The sequence below is a fragment of the Onthophagus taurus genome, chromosome 8 (assembly GCF_036711975.1).
Source record: "Onthophagus taurus isolate NC chromosome 8, IU_Otau_3.0, whole genome shotgun sequence".
Taxonomy (NCBI): Eukaryota; Metazoa; Arthropoda; class Insecta; order Coleoptera; family Scarabaeidae; genus Onthophagus; species Onthophagus taurus.
Window position 1 is genome coordinate 5,302,765 of NC_091973.1, and position 20,592 is coordinate 5,323,356.

General features: G+C 39.4%; 2 protein-coding genes across 20 annotated transcripts; one reads left to right on the plus strand and one right to left on the minus strand.

The window, feature by feature from the left end:
* Positions 1–326: 326 nt before the first annotated feature.
* On the plus strand, positions 327–4,317 carry LOC111425494 (lymphotoxin beta receptor inhibitor). 2 transcript variants are annotated; one of them, XM_023059559.2, is made up of 6 exons: positions 327–650; positions 712–846; positions 3,166–3,344; positions 3,400–3,548; positions 3,672–3,859; positions 3,951–4,317. In XM_023059559.2, exons 1-5 carry the CDS (start codon positions 555–557, stop codon positions 3,848–3,850), a joined length of 738 nt encoding a protein of 245 aa, XP_022915327.1. In that variant the 5' UTR covers positions 327–554; the 3' UTR covers positions 3,851–3,859; positions 3,951–4,317. The 2 variants fall into 2 exon arrangements, with proteins under 2 accessions (XP_022915327.1, XP_022915328.1); XM_023059560.2 differs by lacking the exon at positions 3,672–3,859.
* Positions 4,318–4,652: 335 nt separating this feature from the next.
* On the minus strand, positions 4,653–20,592 carry LOC111425486 (nicotinic acetylcholine receptor alpha6). Of its 18 annotated transcripts, XM_023059536.2 has the most exons (12): positions 20,298–20,592; positions 18,806–18,945; positions 16,742–16,786; positions 16,425–16,469; positions 14,735–14,844; positions 13,073–13,253; positions 11,048–11,123; positions 10,677–10,871; positions 10,369–10,455; positions 9,655–9,741; positions 7,017–7,126; positions 4,653–6,959 (listed from the first exon to the last, which is right to left on the minus strand). In XM_023059536.2, the coding sequence occupies exons 1-12, from the start codon at positions 20,359–20,361 to the stop codon at positions 6,477–6,479; spliced, it is 1,623 nt and encodes a 540-aa protein (XP_022915304.1). In that variant the 5' UTR covers positions 20,362–20,592; the 3' UTR covers positions 4,653–6,476. The 18 variants fall into 18 exon arrangements, with proteins under 18 accessions (XP_022915304.1, XP_022915306.1, XP_022915308.1 ...); XM_023059538.2 differs by lacking the exon at positions 16,425–16,469 and having other exon boundaries at positions 20,298–20,591; XM_023059540.2 differs by lacking the exon at positions 9,655–9,741 and having other exon boundaries at positions 20,298–20,591.

The following is a 20,592-nucleotide window of genomic DNA, read 5'->3' on the forward strand; positions in this document are numbered from 1 at the left end:
ATAAATAAGCAATAAGTGTGAAGAAACAATTATTTAATTTTGAGAAGATTGTTGCAATTTATGGACATATTTAGTTTTATAATTTTCATGCCAAAAGCAAATTAATTATTAATCAAAAATTTTGAAACAAACTTAATTAAGTCATCTAGTAAGCAATAGTGGTACTAAATACTAAATGAAGATAATTCTTTTTGTACCACATCTTTTTTATTATAAATTATTTTTCTTTTCATATTAATAATTGATTTTAAAAATGAAAGTGATCATTTTGTTGGTGACGTCACATATAATTATGTTGGGGATTTTTATTGTTTGTAAGTTGTTCTACTTGATGCTTGACAGCTACGTGTACTCTTTCAATATACGTGTCCCCGTTTGAATTTGTTTTGAAAGTCCGCGATTATTTTTGGATAATTTCTAAAGTTATCGCTTAAGGTGAAGGTTTGTTTTCAATTAACATTCAATCATCTTCGCGTCGGCTCCCTTCAGAACCTCTTAAAACTGCATTCCCCGCGTTAACATCAAAGAACACCCCACACTTTTTTTAGGTTATCATGAACTTACTAACCCATATTGCAACGTTACTCTACTTATTTTCTTGTATTTACGCCCAACGTGTTCCTCCCGGTGTAAATCCTAATCATTATCAGGTAAGAGAACCGAATTGTAATATTATTTTTCAGCTTTTTAATAAAAATTTTTTATAATTAGCAACAGCAGCAATTTCAACAACAACCCCAATATCAACAGCAACAGCAGCAGTTCCAACAACAACCTCAATATCAACAACAACAACAGCAACCACCACAATATCAACAACAACAAGTTCCCATTCAACAACAGCAGGTAGATTTAAGTTGATATAACGATGTATTGATATAGATTTCATGAACAATTTTTAATTAACTTAATAATCTGGAGTTTATTAAATATCTGGAGTTTATTAGATATGTGGAGTTTATTAGATATCTCTAGTTATATAGATATTTGGTTATCGTTAAGATGCAAAGCTTAAATATCATATAGATAAATTTATCTTATTAAGTATATGGTTTGTTGTTGATGGTTTAAGTGATTCAAGTTAATGTAAAAGTAATAACTCAAACTTTATTTTAGCTAAGTATGATGAAATAAAGAATAATTTGCAATCAAGATATGCTGTTGGAGAACTCTGAATGATATATCTAACAATTTGTTGACTATGGATGGATTCTACCTCTATTGGCAGAAATGTGTTGTATACTGTATCTCAATTACACCTTATATTGGATTTTCAAATCTTTAATATGTCAAAATACAATACAATAAAGTCAAAATTAATTAATTTGAAGCTTAGAGAAACAAAACAACTCTACATTATAATATTCGCTTATTAAAAGATTTCTTCTTCTTCCTTTGGCTGTATAATGTAATGTGTGTTTTGGCCTCCCTTGCTATCTCAGCAACCTCACTCCATTCTTCAACAGGCATAGTTGGTAAATCCTTTGTGGCCACCCTCGCCATCTCTTCTCTGTTGGTTTCCATTCAGTCAGCACTCTGGAGTATGACAACTTGGCAGAAAGTGGCTAGAACAACCATTTACAGATTTAAGCAATACTGCGCTACTATATACTGTGCTATTAATGCCATCAGATTTGGCGGGACCAAATCTACCAGATTGTACTGCCTGAATGGCAGTCCTGGATCAAAAATAAAAATTCTCTGGTTCAGGCAGATATTTGCTTATTTTATTTATTATTACAAGCTTACAGCCTGGGAATGTACTGTACTCCAGGCGGAAGTATTTGCTATTGATATAGATGCTAAAATCGTTCTTGAGAGAGGGGTGAAGAACATGTACGACTTTTCTCAGACAGTCAAGCCGTTCTCCAGGCGCTGCAAGCCGTAAAAACGGTGTCGGCTCCGGTTAATGATTGCAAGAGAACATTAAACAGAGTTGTGATAACAGAGTTTCTCTGATCTGGGCCTCGGGTCACTCTGGGATTGCTGGCAATGAAGCGGCTAGCACGAGAGGGCAGCGCTTAAGTGTTTGTGGGGCCGGAATCAGCAGTTGGTGTATTATTTCCGATGGCCAAATATAGGATTGGACTATGGGCTGAAGAGAGACTTCGCCTACTATGGACCTGTTTTCCTGGAATGAGACATGCTAAGGTGTTTATTAACATCGCCACTGTCAAGCCCGGGAATATTTTAGGACTTGCTAAAAGTTCTAATCGGTGTCTTTACTGGGCGCTGCCGATTATTAATGTTCATTAAGAGCATTGGACTGCACGGTGAAATTTGATAACAATTTAACTTGCCCTGCTCCATCTTGTGTAGATGCCTCAGCTATATCCTCGCCTCCCATCATGGTACCCAGATTGTGATTCATCCTGTGGCGGTGTTATTATTCCACACACATATATTATAATGTTCTAAACAGATTAAGTATTTTTTTAAATATAAATTATTTTATTTTGGCAAGACATATAATACGTGTGTACATGACGAGTTATAAATTATGACAATAAACAAATGTATCGTCTTGGAGATCAGAGTTACTTGATCTTATAAAAAAAAATTAATTTCTATGTAGAGGTTGACTGAGTTGGCCCGACTTATTTTCTACTCAACTTGATTTTTATACCAACATCCAATATTTTGTGATATACTTGACAAAATATTAAAAAATTTTTTTGGCAATTTAACAAATAAATATTAAAATAAAATATCATTCGAGGTAGAAACCATTCTTTATATAAGTTTCTTGTAATCCACATTTCAGGTACCATTAAATATTAATACTACATTTATGAATACATCACTAACCATGTTGAATTTGAATCCATATTCCCTCGGGAAATGTTTTTAATAATAATAAAAAGCCCTCTCAAATTTTAAAAATATTTTAATTTAATGTTTTAGCATCGCTAACCGAATCAATTCAATAAAATGAAACGAGTTTTTTAAATAAACACAACGTAAAATTATTTTTACCGCGAATAGATTAAAAATAGTATTGAGGTGAACAAAAATATCGGTTCATTTCGATTCCCACACATTCCAATCATGAACAAATACGCGCTTTGACATAATACTACTTGAACCTCTCAATAATATTCATAATTTCTATAGCGGTATTTTGATTTATTAAAATATATTCCAAATAAATTTGTATTGTTTTAGGTTCCTGTTCAACCTCAAGTGCAAGTTCCACAAGGTCATGTACCTGTTCAACAAGGACACCCACAGCAAGTACACCCTCAGCAAGGACATCCACAGCAGGGTCATCAGCAAGTTCCGCATCATGGGCATCATCAACAAGGGAAAATTTTAGATGCGCAACACATCATGCAAGAAAAAGAGTGAGATTTTTTTTAATTATTTTTTTTTGTGTTCATAAATTTGAAATAATCATAGACACATAGCTGAACATATGGAAATTCCAATGGATACAAGCAAAATGACTGAACAAGAACTTCAATTTCATTATTTCAAGATGCACGATGCTGATAATAATAATAAATTGGATGGTTGTGAATTGATAAAATCTTTAATTCATTGGCATGGTAAATAATTTTTTCATTTCTTTGTAAATATTGGTGATAATCTTTCTTCAAATTCTTCTAAATCTTGGTGGTTATTTGTTTTGTTGCTTTACAAATCTTTTTGTGCATTTGTTGCCGTATCAGAACAAGGAAACACAGAGCCCGGACAAAATCAGGTGGAAAATAAAATTTTCAAGGATGATGAATTGCTGACATTGATCGATCCAATCTTAAATATGGATGATAACAATCGAGATGGTTACATTGATTATCCCGAGTTTATTAAGGCTCAACAAAAAGTGGCCAGTCAACAGAAACCCTAAATAAAAACAGTATGTCCTGCTTTGATCCTTTTGTTGCATGTTGTCTTTCTTTTCTTCGCAATATTTTTGATCATTTTGATTATGTTTTAAAATAAAATAGGTCCAAAAGCTAAAGAAGAACATCCAGCTATTTCCGATGAAGAGCTGGAACGTACCGTCGATGAAGCAATGAAAGTGGCCGACATCAACCGTGACGGCTTCATCGATTATAGGGAATACAGAAAAGCTGCGTAACTCGTGAGTTTATTAATAAATTTCAACCCACGGACGTTCGACCACAAAATCTAATCAAAAAGGTGTCGGTATTTCATTAAGACTGCTGATTAAATGTCTTTGTTCACCAAGTTGTTTTTTTTTTTTTTGTTTAAATGATAATGTTTTCGTTGACGTAATTTTATTTCACTCTCTTTGGTTGTGCGCCATTCAATGTATATAAATAATTGTATAATAAATAATGTCTTTTAGAATATCTTTTATTTGAAATAATTTGGAGCGATTCTTTAAATCTAATTTATTTAGATAGGTGGCGCGAAACCTGTAAATGATGATAATAATTTTAACTTTTGATTCATAGATGGCGACGTTAGTATGTAATTTGAGTACATAAATGTATTCATTCATATTTTTCATTGATAAGAACTAATACGAGAATTGAATGCGGCGTTATTCAATGTGAGGGGGCGATCAATATTGAGGTCGCCACAATGAAATGTAGGTCAACAATATTGTGTCGATAACGATTTTATACTCCGAATGAGATATATATTAATAATGATAAAAAACGGGAAATAAAACTAAAGGAAAAACTGAATATCCTGCATTTATTGTTTTCAACCATACAATGTACATTTATTCAACAAAGTTCACCTATTTATACCAGCATCGAGAAACGCCTCATAATAAAATATAACAGCAAATGAACAACTTCAATAATTCTTTTGAGCATAAATTGTTATACAATAGTTTTCGAGTGTATCTTATTTATTTTTTTTTTTGGCATTTTTCTGTGTATATATATCTTATGTATATGTTCCTCAATCACGAATACAAATAAAAAAAGCGCTCGGGAAATCGGGAGAACGTTACGCTAGTATATTAAACGCTAAAGAATCACTACAACATCATTGCCACGCTATCGACAACTACAAGAACGGACATATGCGGTTTTCGCTACGCTACGCATTCGCTCGGTGGTCACATTCACGCCTGGGTGGGTTTGTGCTCGCCTTTTTTGAGGTTGGTGAACAGTTTCGCGGGAGGGGAAGGACACAGAGACGGGGCGCCGAAGGGGGCAGACACGAAAGCGAAACTTAAAAAATGATTTGGGCCGTTTACCATAAACGGCAGCGGCAGCAACAGGCGAATTAGTGTTCTTTCATCGATCTTATTTTAAACCCAAATTCGCCAAGTAAACCAACACGATATAGAGTAACCGTAACGCAGTTACAAGCCACCGTAACCCGAGACCTAAATTAACATTTAAATGAAATGTAAAATGCTTTGTAGGTAGATGAACTAAAAATCTTGAAATGAAAATATGATTAATAAAGCGGTTCGGTAAATTGTCGCTTGTAAATCCGTACGATTCCTCGCTCTATGCTTTTGTAAAATGCCCAAAGAAACATTTTTGTTTTTTCATTTGTTCTTTCATTTTTATTAAAATCGTATTAAATTCTATCTGTTAAGTTACTTCATTATTATCCAGTAAACAATGTTATTGTTTATTATTAAACGGGCCTCGCGGCCCCTTAACCTTTATGGTATAGAAACTTGCATAGTAATGAAAAATTCGAAGTTTTTTTTTTTTTATTAAATATGATATTAAAAATGGTATATGATATAAAACGCAGACAGTGTGTGCTCGTCTTGTTTTGTTTGTTTTTTGTTGTCGCTATACCGTATAAAAAGAACGAATCAACTATACATAGAAGACGTTTTGTTTCGATATATTTATATATAACTACATTTTGCGATATAAATAGCGAGTCGGGCACACAACGCCTGTTGAGACACGTGCGGAGGTGGCATTAAGAGCTTACATCAGGTAAGGTCCGGCCCTGACATACAAAAAAAGGTACCGAGATATATATAACAACGTGCATCTTAATGCCTCCTCACCAATGTATATAAAACATGCGCATAGCGCAACTTACCCGCAACTTCGGATTTCTTTTTTTATATAATATATTCTATTTAATCTTCATTTTTTTTCTATAACTCATATAATTAAAAGATTTATAATTAGTTTGCGAAGTTCATCACATTTTTTTTATTTCCTTTTAAATATAGGTGGACACCTTTTATTTGTATCAATGGGCTAACAAAAGGCGGCCGCGCGTGCGCCGTACGGGTCTCGTCGCTGGCGCTCTGTTCATTTCGGGTCGATTCGATTTGATTCGGTGCGGATGCGGTACGTTTCGGCTCGTGTTCCGGTGATATGAAGCGGTCGCACGGCGCACGCACGCTCGCCCCTTAGTTGTTCAACAGCTTGTGAATGTTCCACATGGAAGGCACATTGCTGCTGTGCCAAAACGATACGCTGCAATTGTATCACAGTAAACGTTCATAGTCTATCTAGCAGTACTATAAAATAGTATTGAAAACTGCGTGATTGTAGGCTTTGTCCCTACTGGACAATGATGTGCGGCGCCGACAGCAGCACCGCCACCGTCGCGATGATGGTAAACAAAGTGAATATGATCAGACAGAAGCGGTCGACCACCATTGCAGCGAACTTCCAATCGCTTATCACCTCCGCCTCTTCATCCGCCTTCTTCATCCTGTTGGTGATAAACTGCAACTCCCTCAAGATGTTCTGCAGGTCCCTCTGCGTGCCGGAGCTCGGCACCGCTGCCTCTTCAATAGTCGTTGGATGTCGCATGAACGCCGTGCCAAGGCTCGTCGTCATCGAGGCGTTATTCCCCCCGGGAAGGTTGCGGAAATCATCGTCGATATCCAAAACGTTCGCCAACAAACTCTTCGACGACCTTTCCTTCAATTCCAATTCCTTCATGCGGCTATTCATTAGTATTGTCTTCCTCGTTATCTTCTTCCCAGGTCTGCTCATTCCCAAAATCCATGGTAGCCATTGCAGGAACACCGTTTTAATCTGAAAAGAATCGTATGTACCTTTCTTAATTAAACAACACCATTGCACTTAACTCACCCATTGCGGCATTTCGTGAATATCGGCCGTACGATGATGGTAGTTGAGGACCACTACGGTGAGGACCACCGACGATGCGACCATGAACATGATGCAGTTGAAGTAGGTACCTGAAACGCGCGCCGCGTCACAGTCTGCTTTCTGGCTGGTGGTCGCGTTTAAAGGTCGGCGGAAAAGGAGACTAAACTACGACACTACGACGAAAACGGGGCCGGGATCGCTACTGCACGCAGTCGCCAAGCAGAAACACGCATCCTCGTTTCAGAAACGCCCAGTCGCTCCAATTCGCTCGAGATACACAAACGTTACTACACATAAACAGTCGGACACTAACGTCGCGATACTCGTACCCTCCTCAAAGAACGCAAGGGCTGAAGTCCGGCCGAGGTATAGTGGTAAATTCGTGGCCCACAAGCCACGAATCTACCTCTTTTTTGTTGTTAGCGCGATTCAATTAATTTAATCAGATTGCTTTTAGATCGGTTTAACGGGTGTTGAGATGGGATGAAAGCCTTAGAAAAGACGAAGAGGACAAGCGAAAGCGTAAACTGTTTGTACGGATGGCGGTGTTCATTCGTTTTAATTGCTAGTTTATCGTTGGCTCGAAGCTGTGCGTTATTGGCATTGCTGAATCTCGCACTCAAACAAGCACAGCTCGCCAACGTTGAATTATGAGTCGGCTTTAGTTAGTTTACAACGTGATTGACGGGCGGTTTAGGCGACAGTTGTTTAATCTGATACGTTTAAGCGTGTTCGTGTTAATATATATATATATATACGTATCTTGACGAGGAGGTAACGAATCGTATTACAGGGCGTCCGTTTTGCATCGGTTAACCTCTGGGTGACGCATCAAAGGCCGGAGATTGGTCCATTGCAATACGGATCCCTTGCAGAGAGAAATCATAATGATAGTAGTAATAAAGAAAGAACGGAAAAGAGTACGAACAGTAATAGGGAAATCAAACATATCAACAACAAAACATACAGATTAGATACTCGTAGAGGACAGAGCCATTTGATACTTGGAGGTTTGGTCGTTCCCCTCTTGGCTTTGCATGGCACGTCCTGCAACACGGCATCCAGAAGTACAAGCGGAACGGGTCTTAAGGAACAGGACGTCTTTGGAACATGAAGCTACATGTTCACAGCGATTATCAGTTTCATGTTAGTGTTACTTTACTAGTTACAGTTTAGCCTCGGTCGTTGCACCCGCATCCCTCCCTCAAAAACTAACCCGCATTACTAAATTCAACATCCTCACCCACTAAAACTTAAGCGCTAAGACCTTCCAGCCTAACGGCACTCGCGTTATTATTGTTCTTTACTCATCTCTCACCAAAACTTAAGCGACCAACCATCCATTTTAAAATACAATTATTCTCTAAATGAATGGATAGTTAGTTTAATGAAAAACTAAATTTGAAAGAATTCCCCGAACCTTCGGCTTAATGAAGATTCCGGGAAGTCGCCCTTTAAAAATTAGATGTCATCTATTATTCCTAACAGTCGGGCGCACGAAGTTGTTTCAGGCAACTGATGATAGGGTTACAAAAGGGCCCGAATTCGATCCTTACCGAGAACCCAGTTCGCAATTTATCATTCGCGATAATCTGGGAGGCCGCGTCTGCACAATAGGTTTAATTAATTTACGCGTTATATCTCGTGGATCATCTTTCGGTTCGGCAAAATTTTGGCGAAAGCGCTGGTTTGGTAATAAGACAATTAAACATTTGTCATGCGGCGATGTTTAGCATTCATCTAAATATTCTAAATTGTTTAATACTTATTTACACCGCGTAAAATATGGTGAATTTGAAATTTTAGTAAGAGAAAGTAAGATCTTAAGATAGAAGAGGAAACTATTAAAGTAATTAAAGGGATAGCTAATAGAGTACATTACCTTAGTCGTAAAGATAGCATTCCTTATCAATCAACGTCAACAAGTTTTGGTAAAAAAGATGAGTAGACTGGCGCGTTAAGCAGGAAGGGCGATTTGAAATAGTTTTGGGGCAGTCAGAGTAGTCGCATTTCGAGTAGATCTAAAAAGCACTAGTCGTGTAGCTTGTGGTTACAGGTAGGCGAAGTGCTGTTAAGAAGTGGTACCCCCGCGACTTGCCGCGCCATGCAAAAGTCGCGCCGTCGGCAAGGCAAAAGGCAATTAGGTAATTTGAATTCCGTGACTCTAACCTATGAGTGGCACAGCGTCCGAGGTCTGTGTAATAACGTGCGCAACCAGGAGTGAGAAAACGGTCTGTGAGAGCAGGATAGTGACACCTGCAACAGATCTTGCATCACGCGAGGTCTGACCTGTGACCTGTGCCGCGTCAACACGAGTCCTCTCCAAGTATCCGGCTTGTCCCACGCGATCCAAAGAGGAAATGTTTTGCGACCGAATTGTTTCTTTATCTCCCACTTCTCGAATCGCGCGACAGCACTCCGCCCCCGGCCCCCTCCCACCCACACCGGCTGCCCCAAAACATTTCTTCTTTGATCGCATCGATTACGAGTAACCGTCAGCGCTGAAGCTGGCTCCCGGTGGACAGACAATCACATATACACATAATGGTACGCATCTCATCAGGCAGCACTGAGGATGTAGTCAGCACAGGCAGGTCAGACAAACAACGGTTGGTACCTAACAAAGGAATGGCATCAGATACTTGGGGCAAAGTTTCTGCCACGAGGTTCAGGAACACAGTCAACGATAGCAAGATGGTCACTCCTGCAACAGAACACAGCTTGAATACGGCTACAGGTGTACGGTTTCTACTATCCCGACCAACACGAACTTCACCCATCATTCTCCGTTTTCTTCTACGCTCAAACTTCTTCGCGCCGTTTTACGAAACACTTACCGTCTCAGTATTTGCTCACTTGGAGTTTCTGGTTGGTCCTTGAAAAATTAAACAGATGGCTGATAAATTAAATAAAAACATGTTGACGAAATCGTTCGAAATCTACAATGAAGCGTGTCTTGAATGTTGATACGAAAACTTCGATCGGATCGCATGAGGGAAACGAAATAGCTAAGAGGGAACACACAAACGATAAATATACGGAATAAAGTAAACGGTGAGCAAATACTGCATCGTGAGGTGTTTATTAGCCTGCTTGGTAAATGATTGGAATGAAGATTCGTGTTGTCGAGGCTGGACGTCGACGCTATCCAACGCTATCCAACGTCTATCTACGTCAAGAAAATAATTGTGAGCCAATAAGACAAATGGGGAGGTAATTAAGGAGTTCGATCGAAAAATGCATGCAACGTCGTGGCCCTCCAAGTATCAACAGGCGGTCCACAGGGACACAGGGCTGTCAATACACACGATGCCTCCACTTCCAAGCATACCTATCAACGGGACCGCATCAGACGTAGTCGGTATCTTTTCTGCTACTAGGTTGAGAAATACTGTCAATGAAAGAAGTATGGTGACACCTGCAATAAAGATTTTCGCATTTTTGAAAGTGTTTGCGTCCGCCGCTGCAGCAACCGGCTCTCGATGTAGTCTTGTGTGGTCGGTAGATGTCTTATTGGGTGTTTTTGAGTGTGTGACGCCGCATTGCGCGTGAAGTAATATTAGCGTGGCCAGTGTGGTCAAGCGGCACCCACACAAACAGGAGTGCAAGGCACAACAAATACGACACTCGAGCATGTACCTAGTGTGAGCTTCTCGCCCGAATCGGGCGGCAGCGTGAAGCCCAGCAACGCCATCGAGGAAATCAGCACGCAAGGAACTATCAGGTTGAAGAAGTAGTACAACGTGCGCCGGCGTATCTGGATTGTGAACGTTACATCCACGTAAGGCTCGGGGCAGCACTGGTACACTATGGTGTTCTTCTTGCCCGGCATTCCTATAAAATATAACGACCTCGTCATTTTTACCCACTATTCAATTGTTTCAACAACACCTATAACCAAATAACTACCGAAATGAGTATTGACGTCTCAAAAAAAAACATTATTTATCAACAACTCATTTCGGTTTAAAAACAATATTCACTATTGATGATGACGGACGATGACGTACCTATGAGATACCATTCGCCGTTCGTGATGAAGTCTGAAAGGTCTCCGCCATCCTCTGAGTTGAGAACAAGGTCCAGCTGCACAAAACTTGATCATGTACTCCCCGCCAGGATTTGCTAGCGACAGCATGCAAGCGCTAGGCGTGTCCGACATTAAGTGATCATGCTTAGGACATCTACGTGGTAATGTAAATAATGTGGAATGGGCAAACTCACGTTTGCGTGGCTCACCGGCAAGTATTAAAAGGGGATCGGAGTAAACTTGCCGTGTGGTTTCGTAACAGAAGGCTGAAAGACACTACTGAGACATCGACAGACAACACGCCTATTCGTTTCATTGCTCCTGGAGAGACATCTACGAGATAAGATTGAAACCAGACGAGGGGGAGGGGCATGCGTTCGAGGACGTAAGAAAATGTCAAATTTCGTTTCAAACTATAGTCGTTATAGTTAGCCGATAAAACGTTTTAGTAACAATTATAAACGGATTGTTACTTTTAAGAAATATATATATATATAAAACGAGAAAATACACACATGCACCATGCCCAATTTGTTCCAATAAGATAAAAATAATTATTCCCAAAAACTTCCAATCAATTCGACTCAATACCATGCACGCTTTTTTTGAACACATTACATTTTAGATTACGAGAACTCCCATTTAATTACCTCACTTGTTATTGATGCAGTAGATTACTGATAAAATTAGAGCTATATTTAACGTTTGCATTTCTACACTAAACTCAGATAGAATTAGGTTAGGAATTCAAAACGTTCTATAAAGATCTATATGCTTTCTCGTTGGAAATTGCAAAATACGGCATTCTACTACACCAACACTTGTTCAAGGCGAAGCGTAGCCGAGCTCTTTAAGGCTTGATATTTACCGGAGAAAAAACTGGAGAAAGATCCTCCAGGGGTTTATTTTTCTGGGATAAATACTAGGCCTACGAGATGCTTGATTACGCCACCCTCCAACACTATCTCGTCAGCCTCTTCATTTATGTCTTGTTCGAATTTACTTTAAAGGGCATTTTAATTTTTCTTCATTTCAAAACGTTATTTTTTTATTTATTTTTTGACCCCCTGCGTGTGTTTATGTTTTGTTTTCGTGTGTGTACTTGAACAACTTAGTCTAAACTATAAAAAAAATATATAAATAAAAACGGGATGTAATCCGCCTAACGTAATCGGGTTGCCCGATTCTTTCCGGCCTCATTTGTTGTTTTCTTTTTAGCTTAGTCAGGTTTTGTACAGCCCTACCAGAAGCAAATTCACGATAATTCCTCTGGTAACGACTTCGGCTCGTTGCGGGAATGCGAAATTTTTGGTTGGGATTTAATTGGATTGATTTGAAAAACGGGAATGCACCAAAGTCAGTACCAGAGAAATCAAATATACAGGTGCTCCATGCAAAATAGCAAATCTATATGATATAGTCACATGGTTCCTCCTGTGACTAGCTTGTGTTCGTAGTGTGTAACCTAACGAGTCATTATGCTTCGACAACGACGATTAATGTAGTTACAATTAAGTTCGTCTTGTCGAAATAAAATGACTACTTTGAATTCGCGGTAAATATACAACACAACGTGACCAAATCCAAACTGGTGAGATTAAAATTTTTATTTGTTATCATTGTTTATCTCACGCAGCCCGGTTAAGATCAATGAGTGAGAGCCTAATCTAGAGCTAACATTAACATAGTCGCCGCTGTTAGATTTGCGTGCACTAATTCTATTCTGTTATTGTATATTGTTCCGTAGACAAAATAGATAGATATTTTGCCTACGGTATGTTATAATCTGTCTAGTCTGGGTTATAAAATAGTCTTTGATGTGTACTCGTCCCTACAGTGTATCAATTAGTGAGTAACCGTATCAATTAAGACTGTCGGTGAGCCAACGTAATTGACGAAAAATGCGTAAGTGGCGTGTTAATGTTGAAATGGCGACTGGTGGAATGCGCGCGTGTGAGTGTGGGTAGTATTGGGCACAGAGAACATGTAAACATTACAGCAATACCTGGTTGCCGTCATAGGTCCAACTACCAAACTTCATGTCACAATGTTGGTCATCAAAGGGGAACCACGTAATGTCTATCTTGCATGTGCTCTTGAAGATCCCCGGAGGGACGTACAAGCAGCTGCCGTTATGTTTGACCACAACGTTTGTTTGGAATGTCCCATCGAAACCCTCATCAGCACTTCATAATAACACAAATCGTTAAGTACTGTGTCGCAGGCAAGCATTGGACGGTGCTGCGTACAGTCGTGAGCTTGTACCGAAAAAGGGGGCCCCGCGCGCGTTTGTCATCGGATCAACATCTCATGCAACAATCATCCACTTATCTTCAATAATCAACACTTAGCATCGCACAACAGGAGTTACATCTAGTAGAACGCAGTACGGATCAATTTGAGCAATGAGGAATCTTCCAATCAACACTCAATATAAATTCAAAAATGTTTGATTACTAAATGCTTTAATATAATTCGCTTTATATAGCACAAGAGATGCGATAACAATAGATTCGAGATTTCGCGAATATGAGGAAACGGTCAACGGAAATCCCCTTGAAATTCGAGAAACAACCAGCTTGCGGTAGTATCGTGGATCCAGATTTTATTTTACTACCGACTCCGTCCCCAGAGAACCCGTCCCCGATTTTCCGAGCTAGTATTTTTATTTACTTCGGCTTCTTTATACGATTTTTATCCGTGTAAAAATGAATCAATATGAAAGCATATATTTAACAATAAACACAAAACTTACTTTTTTGACGACACGAGAAAGGAAAATTCCTCATCAGACCCTGTATTCTTCTTATTTTCTGATCGTATTTGATCTAACCAATGCTCAAATCAATCGTTTAACCCTTTTGCTTGTGAAGTTGGGCAACTGAGAGCACATGTGCAGTAACCACGCTAAATATACCATGTAGGCTCGTTCTCCTCGACGAGAATTATATGTTGTTGATTATTTTAGAGGTTGGTTAATTAGCTGATTAGCGTTAGGGCTTATTTAAGTAGTTATTGATTAATACGCGCGACAGTATAGTTTAAAAATTCTGGTTTTTATCTCAAGTCGTTTAGCTGAGAGGGGGTCTTTTAGTTCGGTTATTTTACGTCGTGCTGTTATAGAGAGAGTTTTGGTGGTCTTTCCGGCCAAACAAGAGTCGAAGGATTCATATTGTTACCTTCCTAGAAAGAAAACATCGATTGCCGATATCGGTACGTAAATTAGGTATCAATAGTATATTTTCGACTCCAGAAGGTCGGAATCTAGCTGTGGCCTACAGCAACGGCTCGCTGCCAGTGTACTCCACCCCAACTTTTGCTACATACACATTGATGAAGCAAATACGTCCGTTAGCCTCGTCGACGTGAGTCTCCGTCGACGAAACTTGCGGATTGTGATCTTTTCTTAGCCGTTAAAATATGAATAGGTACATCCCGTTCGGCATCATTCCCAACCGACAATCGCAAAACAAAGGCTAGTTGAGAATGATTACAACGACCATGCAACAATGAACTCCCTGCTGTTTGCGAATTTTAAACGAATACGATGGGAAACAACGTGTAATTCTTTTTTTAATTATTTTGCTAGTAAAGCTCACTGAAAGGTAAACGTTTGTCGAAATAGGTGTGGACGCTCGAACGTCAGGCATTCCACTAAACTTGTTACCTGTTATACATAAGCACGTCGGGCTTCCACAGTTTGTTCGGCGTGATTCGAAGATCTTTGACACCACCATACTCCGATTCGTTCCAGCGTAGGTTGTAGTCGTTCCATTCCTGAAGAAAGGTTAGAAACGCATTCAGCATTGGCTCCGCCTTCTATCGACGACGTATTCAGAAGTATTGGAAAATTTTGAAGTCGGCAGAGCTCGAAAGCGGAAGCTTCAAAATTTTGCCAAGCCGCTGAGGGAGCTAACAACATTCCCAGATAAAGCAAAGCGCCATCTACAAGCACCATGCGCCTTTTCGCCGCCCTTGAAGTTGTCACTACGAACCTTGGCAATTTTCTGTTTTCTCAGAATATTACTATGGATTGCAGTTCCTAAGAAATAAGCTAAAGAAATTTATCAAAAAGATATGTCGGTTGAAAAATAAAAATGTTAGTCGTGTTAGATTGAAGTGAGAAAAATAAAAAAAAGCCAAGGTTCGTACTTACCGGTTCAGCGTGACACAGCAATGGCGTTTGTAATGCATGCGACAACTTGACAAGCCGAGAAGATGGTTGGGTCATGCGAGGAAGGTAGTTTTAGTCGTCACCATTTTAGCTGTTCATGTTTAGTGTGGTCTTTTACAGATATGTTTCAGTTTAGATGTACGAATCGAAGTGTCTTAGATTCCATCGGAGAGAGATAGAGAGAAAAAGAGAGACGGTATTCGGAGAATTGGAGAAACGAGGGAAATTGGAGGGGAAGTTCTAATTTTCGCCCTGAAAGTCTGGGAAATAGGACATTTACCGAAAAAAGTGCGGGAAATTCGTGAATTTCCCGTCGTCGCAGGGCGACTTCGGTGGAGACTTTTTGATTAGTTAATAAAGCGTAATTAATAGTATAATTTAAAAGGCTACACACACGGCAGGAAATCCGGTAGTGTGACGTGACACATCGTTTTGATGTCCTATCATAACCTCGTCTACAACTACATCTAGCGACCGTCTTTCTTACATAGGATCGTTTATACTTTTCACCTTTCACTACCAAATCGGTTTCGCATTACACTAATAATAATAATAAATTCAACTCTTACGGGATACATTCGCAGCTAGTTCAGGACCGATACAGCCAGGTTTAGATTTAGATCTTCTGGTAGAATAAAGACAACGACGGCGGCGACGTCACAAAGTGGATTCACCAAATCAGGGAATAATGGATATCAAATGCCGATAATTGCGTTTTCGGTGCCATGACAACGAGTATTTACTTTCCGCCGACCGGCGAGCGGGCAAAAATTGCTCTCCGGGGTGACAAAGAGCTTATCGCGCCGTACAATTTGCGATAAATCAATTTACACGACGCGTTTTTAATAACCGACATCGGTCAATAATTCCACAATAATCCGGGTGGCGCGTTGTTTTTGGGTCGCGTAAATTATAAATTGTGACGTCGCGATCGACGCTATGTTGCCGCTTATTCGACCAAATGTATACTGTCTACGTAGTTTACGGGATTCGCAACAATCTGTCAGACTCGGGTTCGAGAAGTACAGCTAGAAGAAGGTCAATATTGTTGGGTTGGAAGTAGTAAATATGACAAAAATAGATAGTAGGTAGATAATAGGTAGCAGTAGTAGTAGTAGTAACGAAGACATCATCGAACTGCCGTGTGTGTATGTTTTTAGTTATTTAATTGGTTTTCACTTACCAAAGAAAGCCAAATATTTGTTATAAGGAGTTGATTCTTCTCATCCTAGGTAAAACAACAAAAGGGAAACAACGATAGTTAGTCCACATGACAAGACATGCACCCCGCGTCCGAATCGCGGCCGATACGTCAGCGCCACTTTGTCCAAGGACGACCCTTGGCCAAAGGGAACGGTTTCACGTTCATAGCCACATAGCCCAGTGACAAACACTAGTGATACCAATTGAATACTACTAAAAAAAAGAAATACGTAGGGCACGTAGTGTTTGTACTGCTATCACATCGCCAATGCCTGGGTACATCACAGTGGCACTTACCAAATTCAACCACGCGTTTGTCGTGAGTATCTGATTCTTTTCATCCTACACAGGGAAAATATACGATGAAATAATTTCGCTCATGACTCCTTCTTACTCGATCACCACATCTAAACATTCTTACTAGTATTGCATGCCGGATTATTTTAAAACCTGATATGCAATCTAGTTCATGTCACGTCAGATAAGGATTACTACTTTTTAGATTCTGATGTAAACAACAAGTATTAATTTAGAGCAGTAACCCTTAACGATCGTTATTAATGGCCTCTTTAAAGCTTCCCACAAATCGATCTCCACAGAATTATTATTACTAGTTCCACTTGCAATTATCACCTAAAGTAAACGTCATCGCAAACTACAAACGAGGGTTTAATTCGTAATGAACGGTTGTTATCGATCTGTTAATGCTGTGAATGTAAACTGAAACAAGAGCCGCGTTAGCGCAATCGGTTGTGATGAGCTGTTATGCATACGGCGTTTCAAACGTAAGAGGGATTTCTATTTCATAATAAAGTCGTGTACGTGCATACATCGATCAGAAACCAGCTGATTTGTTAGTAACGCTTGCGCAAAACGTTTGTCTTTCGTTCCATAAATTGGGTCAAAACAGAGGTTATTAGCTCTTAAATTCGAGCTCAAGTATTATCCGGTTTAACTGAACTTTGAAGAGGCCATTCTACAAAAACTCTTTAATTTTACACTTTCTCTAGCCGATTGACTATTTTGAACTTTTACCTTTCCTCACTACACTATGCCAGCTATATCCGGCGCGACCGTAACGCGGGCGAGAAATGGAGTGCGAAAACATAAAAGCGCATTGAAATGTGTGCCAGCTTATCCGGTCGAATTGGAAAAACGCCAGCAGTAGGTTTACATAAGTTAAAGCCTTATAAAATACGATGGGCGTAACCTTCGCGAGGAAATCTAACAGGTCTCCCTCCGCATTTTACAGCTCTGATAGTAGGTCAAGTAGGACGTTTGCAAATTAACCCTCAATACGAATTTTACGTCCCTTCAAACAACATCGTTCTACCTACCAGCGTTTTATAGCCGTCTTGACTATATATACCACAAGATATATACAACCTGCACGGTCGTTACGTTCCATATTTTATTCGTTCCGTTGGCGAAAACGCAAAAGCGCGCGCAAGCGGGTCCTTTGATGCGCCGTTTGAACTCGACGAGTGCTTATTTAACAAGAACTAACCACATTTGCTTCACCCCTCAAGACAAAGGACGACACGGGTTTCTTTCCCATCCTGACATATTTCTTAAGAATATGAATGGACACTTGACGCTTTCATTTCTAGGATCGTTGAATTGCATCTGACCCCGAAATTGAAATTTACCATCGTCGTTTTTTAATAAACAACGACGTTTCTTTATAAAAATTTATAATTTATCAATCCTTAGATACAAATAAAATTTATACAAACTTTAAATTAAATAAACTTAAAGATGTAGCTATGACCGGGGTCAACGACCTGAAAGTATAAGTGAAAAATACGAGAGAGCGTATCCATAAAAATATCTGGTAGTAAACTTCCGGTCCTAAATTAAATATTTTCCACGCCATTTTAGTTAGTTCATTCCAAAGGCTTCAGGAACGGCACGTACCTCTTTAGTCAACATCGAGAGTACACGTCACAGATTGAATAACCTCCGAGAATACACGAACTACAATGAATGAGTAACGAATGTTTTTTATTGAATTTCTGATTCATGTGAAAATATTAAATTTTATATATAAATTAAATTCCGTAATATCGAATATACAATATATAAATTCATGTATAAATATTCGTACTAAACTTATATACATCATTGCAAGTATGCAACCAATATCACAGTGCTGGTATTGCAATACGCGATTTGCGTATTCAGATATATTCAGTGTGATATTGGTTGCATACTTGCATTGATGACATAAACTGATTTCGGCGATAAACATTTAAGTAAAATATATTAAAAAAAGAACTCGTATATCATTTTAAATGTATCTAAGGAATGATTTGCTAGTTTTGATGAACTGTAAATAAAAATAAATAAAATATTACTAACCACATCGATAATTTGCTGCAACGTTAGGCCAAATTTAACTTCCAACGGTTCGGATTCATTCGCCACGGGTCTTTCGAGGATGTTGTACGGTCCGAGTAGGTTGTTTAGAAGCCTTTTCTCGTGCGGACCTTGAAGAGATCCTGAAATGAAGAGAAAATTTATGAAATAATAGAGTTTATGAATATTTCATAAATTAAGTCAATAAATATAGGGGGGTTAGGTTGAAATGTACGCTTGAATGCGATGCCGTAAATCTTCGAGACACAGGCCCAGGTCGCAGCAGGATAATTAATTTAATGAACGGTGCAGCAGGTATTACTTTTGGGACTGTTTCAAGAGCCTTCATTTCCCGATCGGGCTCGTGCTCCGCCGAGTGAAAACTTCGAGGTTAACTATTAAAGTCGCTCTCCAGGAAAGATATGGGGTTATGGGGAACAACTGGCGCTGACGGGCCGATGTGAAATATAGATGGCGTCGAGGGTTCGTTGTCGGTGGTGCTGCCTCTTTGATCTCACTCACCGTCAACCGATCGACGGGCCTTTCGCTTTTCGCGTCAACGAAATATTCAGTTATCTTCCAAGCCTTGGAAATCGATTCCGACTTCCACTTCCATCGGGAGGGGAACCGAACAAAGGACTTTAATTTGTTCACATTATCACACGTGCTTCAATTCTCTCCACCTTTCAAAATTTTTTTCAAAAATTTGAAACGAAAACAAAATAAATTTAAGATTCATTTATAAAGTACTTTCTTGGCATTCAGTATGTAAGAGAGATAAGGTAATGAAGTGGTTCGCCAGGATCTAAAGTTGTGGTTCGATCTCTCTTTACCTTTTAAGAAAATTCCCTGCGAGCGTCGAAAACGATTCGCGCGAAAGCTCGAGAAGTCTGTTGAGAGAAAATAGAGGGATCAAAAGTTGATCCACGCCGAACGTCGACTTTGGTCAAAATGGGTTCAAAATAAGCAACTGTTCCCGCGAATAAACGGAATAAATTATTAATTATTAAAACCCCATATTGACCCATATTTCTAAATTCTAAATTGACGATTTTATGTAGATAGGGGAAGTTAATTAATTCCAGTCTTTCTTGTAGCAGGAAATTAAAAACAAAGGCTGGAAATCAATTTATAATAATGGTCCGACGCGAAAATAAACATGCCGTTTATTACATCCCGCGTAATTTACATTTCAGATTAAACGTAAATTTAAAAAATCTGAAATTCGGACAACGAATTTAATTTTTTATAGAGCTCGAAGGCACGTAAGGCGTGAATATTTAAGAAGAGGGTTTTCCGTCGGAGACTCGAATTTTTTATTAACGAAACGCGAAGTCGGTATCGTAGCAGTGGCCTCCTAAGTTTAATTATTTAAAGACGAACACGTCGAGGCGGCAATCGGTGAACGTGCCTGAGTAACTATGAATACGTTCGGGATAAGAGACCCCATCGCAGGATTGAATTTGAAAAAAATAAATAAACAACAAAGTCTCACCTGGAGGCATAATGATGAGTAAAAAGGCGACTGCCAAAAACGAGATGGGTTCACGCGCGACCATTCTAGCTATTTCGCGCGCTTTTCATGTCTCCATCGAGGATCCCCCGGACTTGGCCGTCATGCTACTGGTCCTTCACACGCCCACAGCAGGTAAACAACTTCTCCTGCTACTAGCTTAGCGCGAAAGGCTGCACTCGCGATTGCAGACTGCCCATTTTAGCTACGACCCGCGATAGAGTCAGACTGCGTGGTTCTCGCGCCTCCCGTAGACGAGTGCGAGATGCAGAACTGA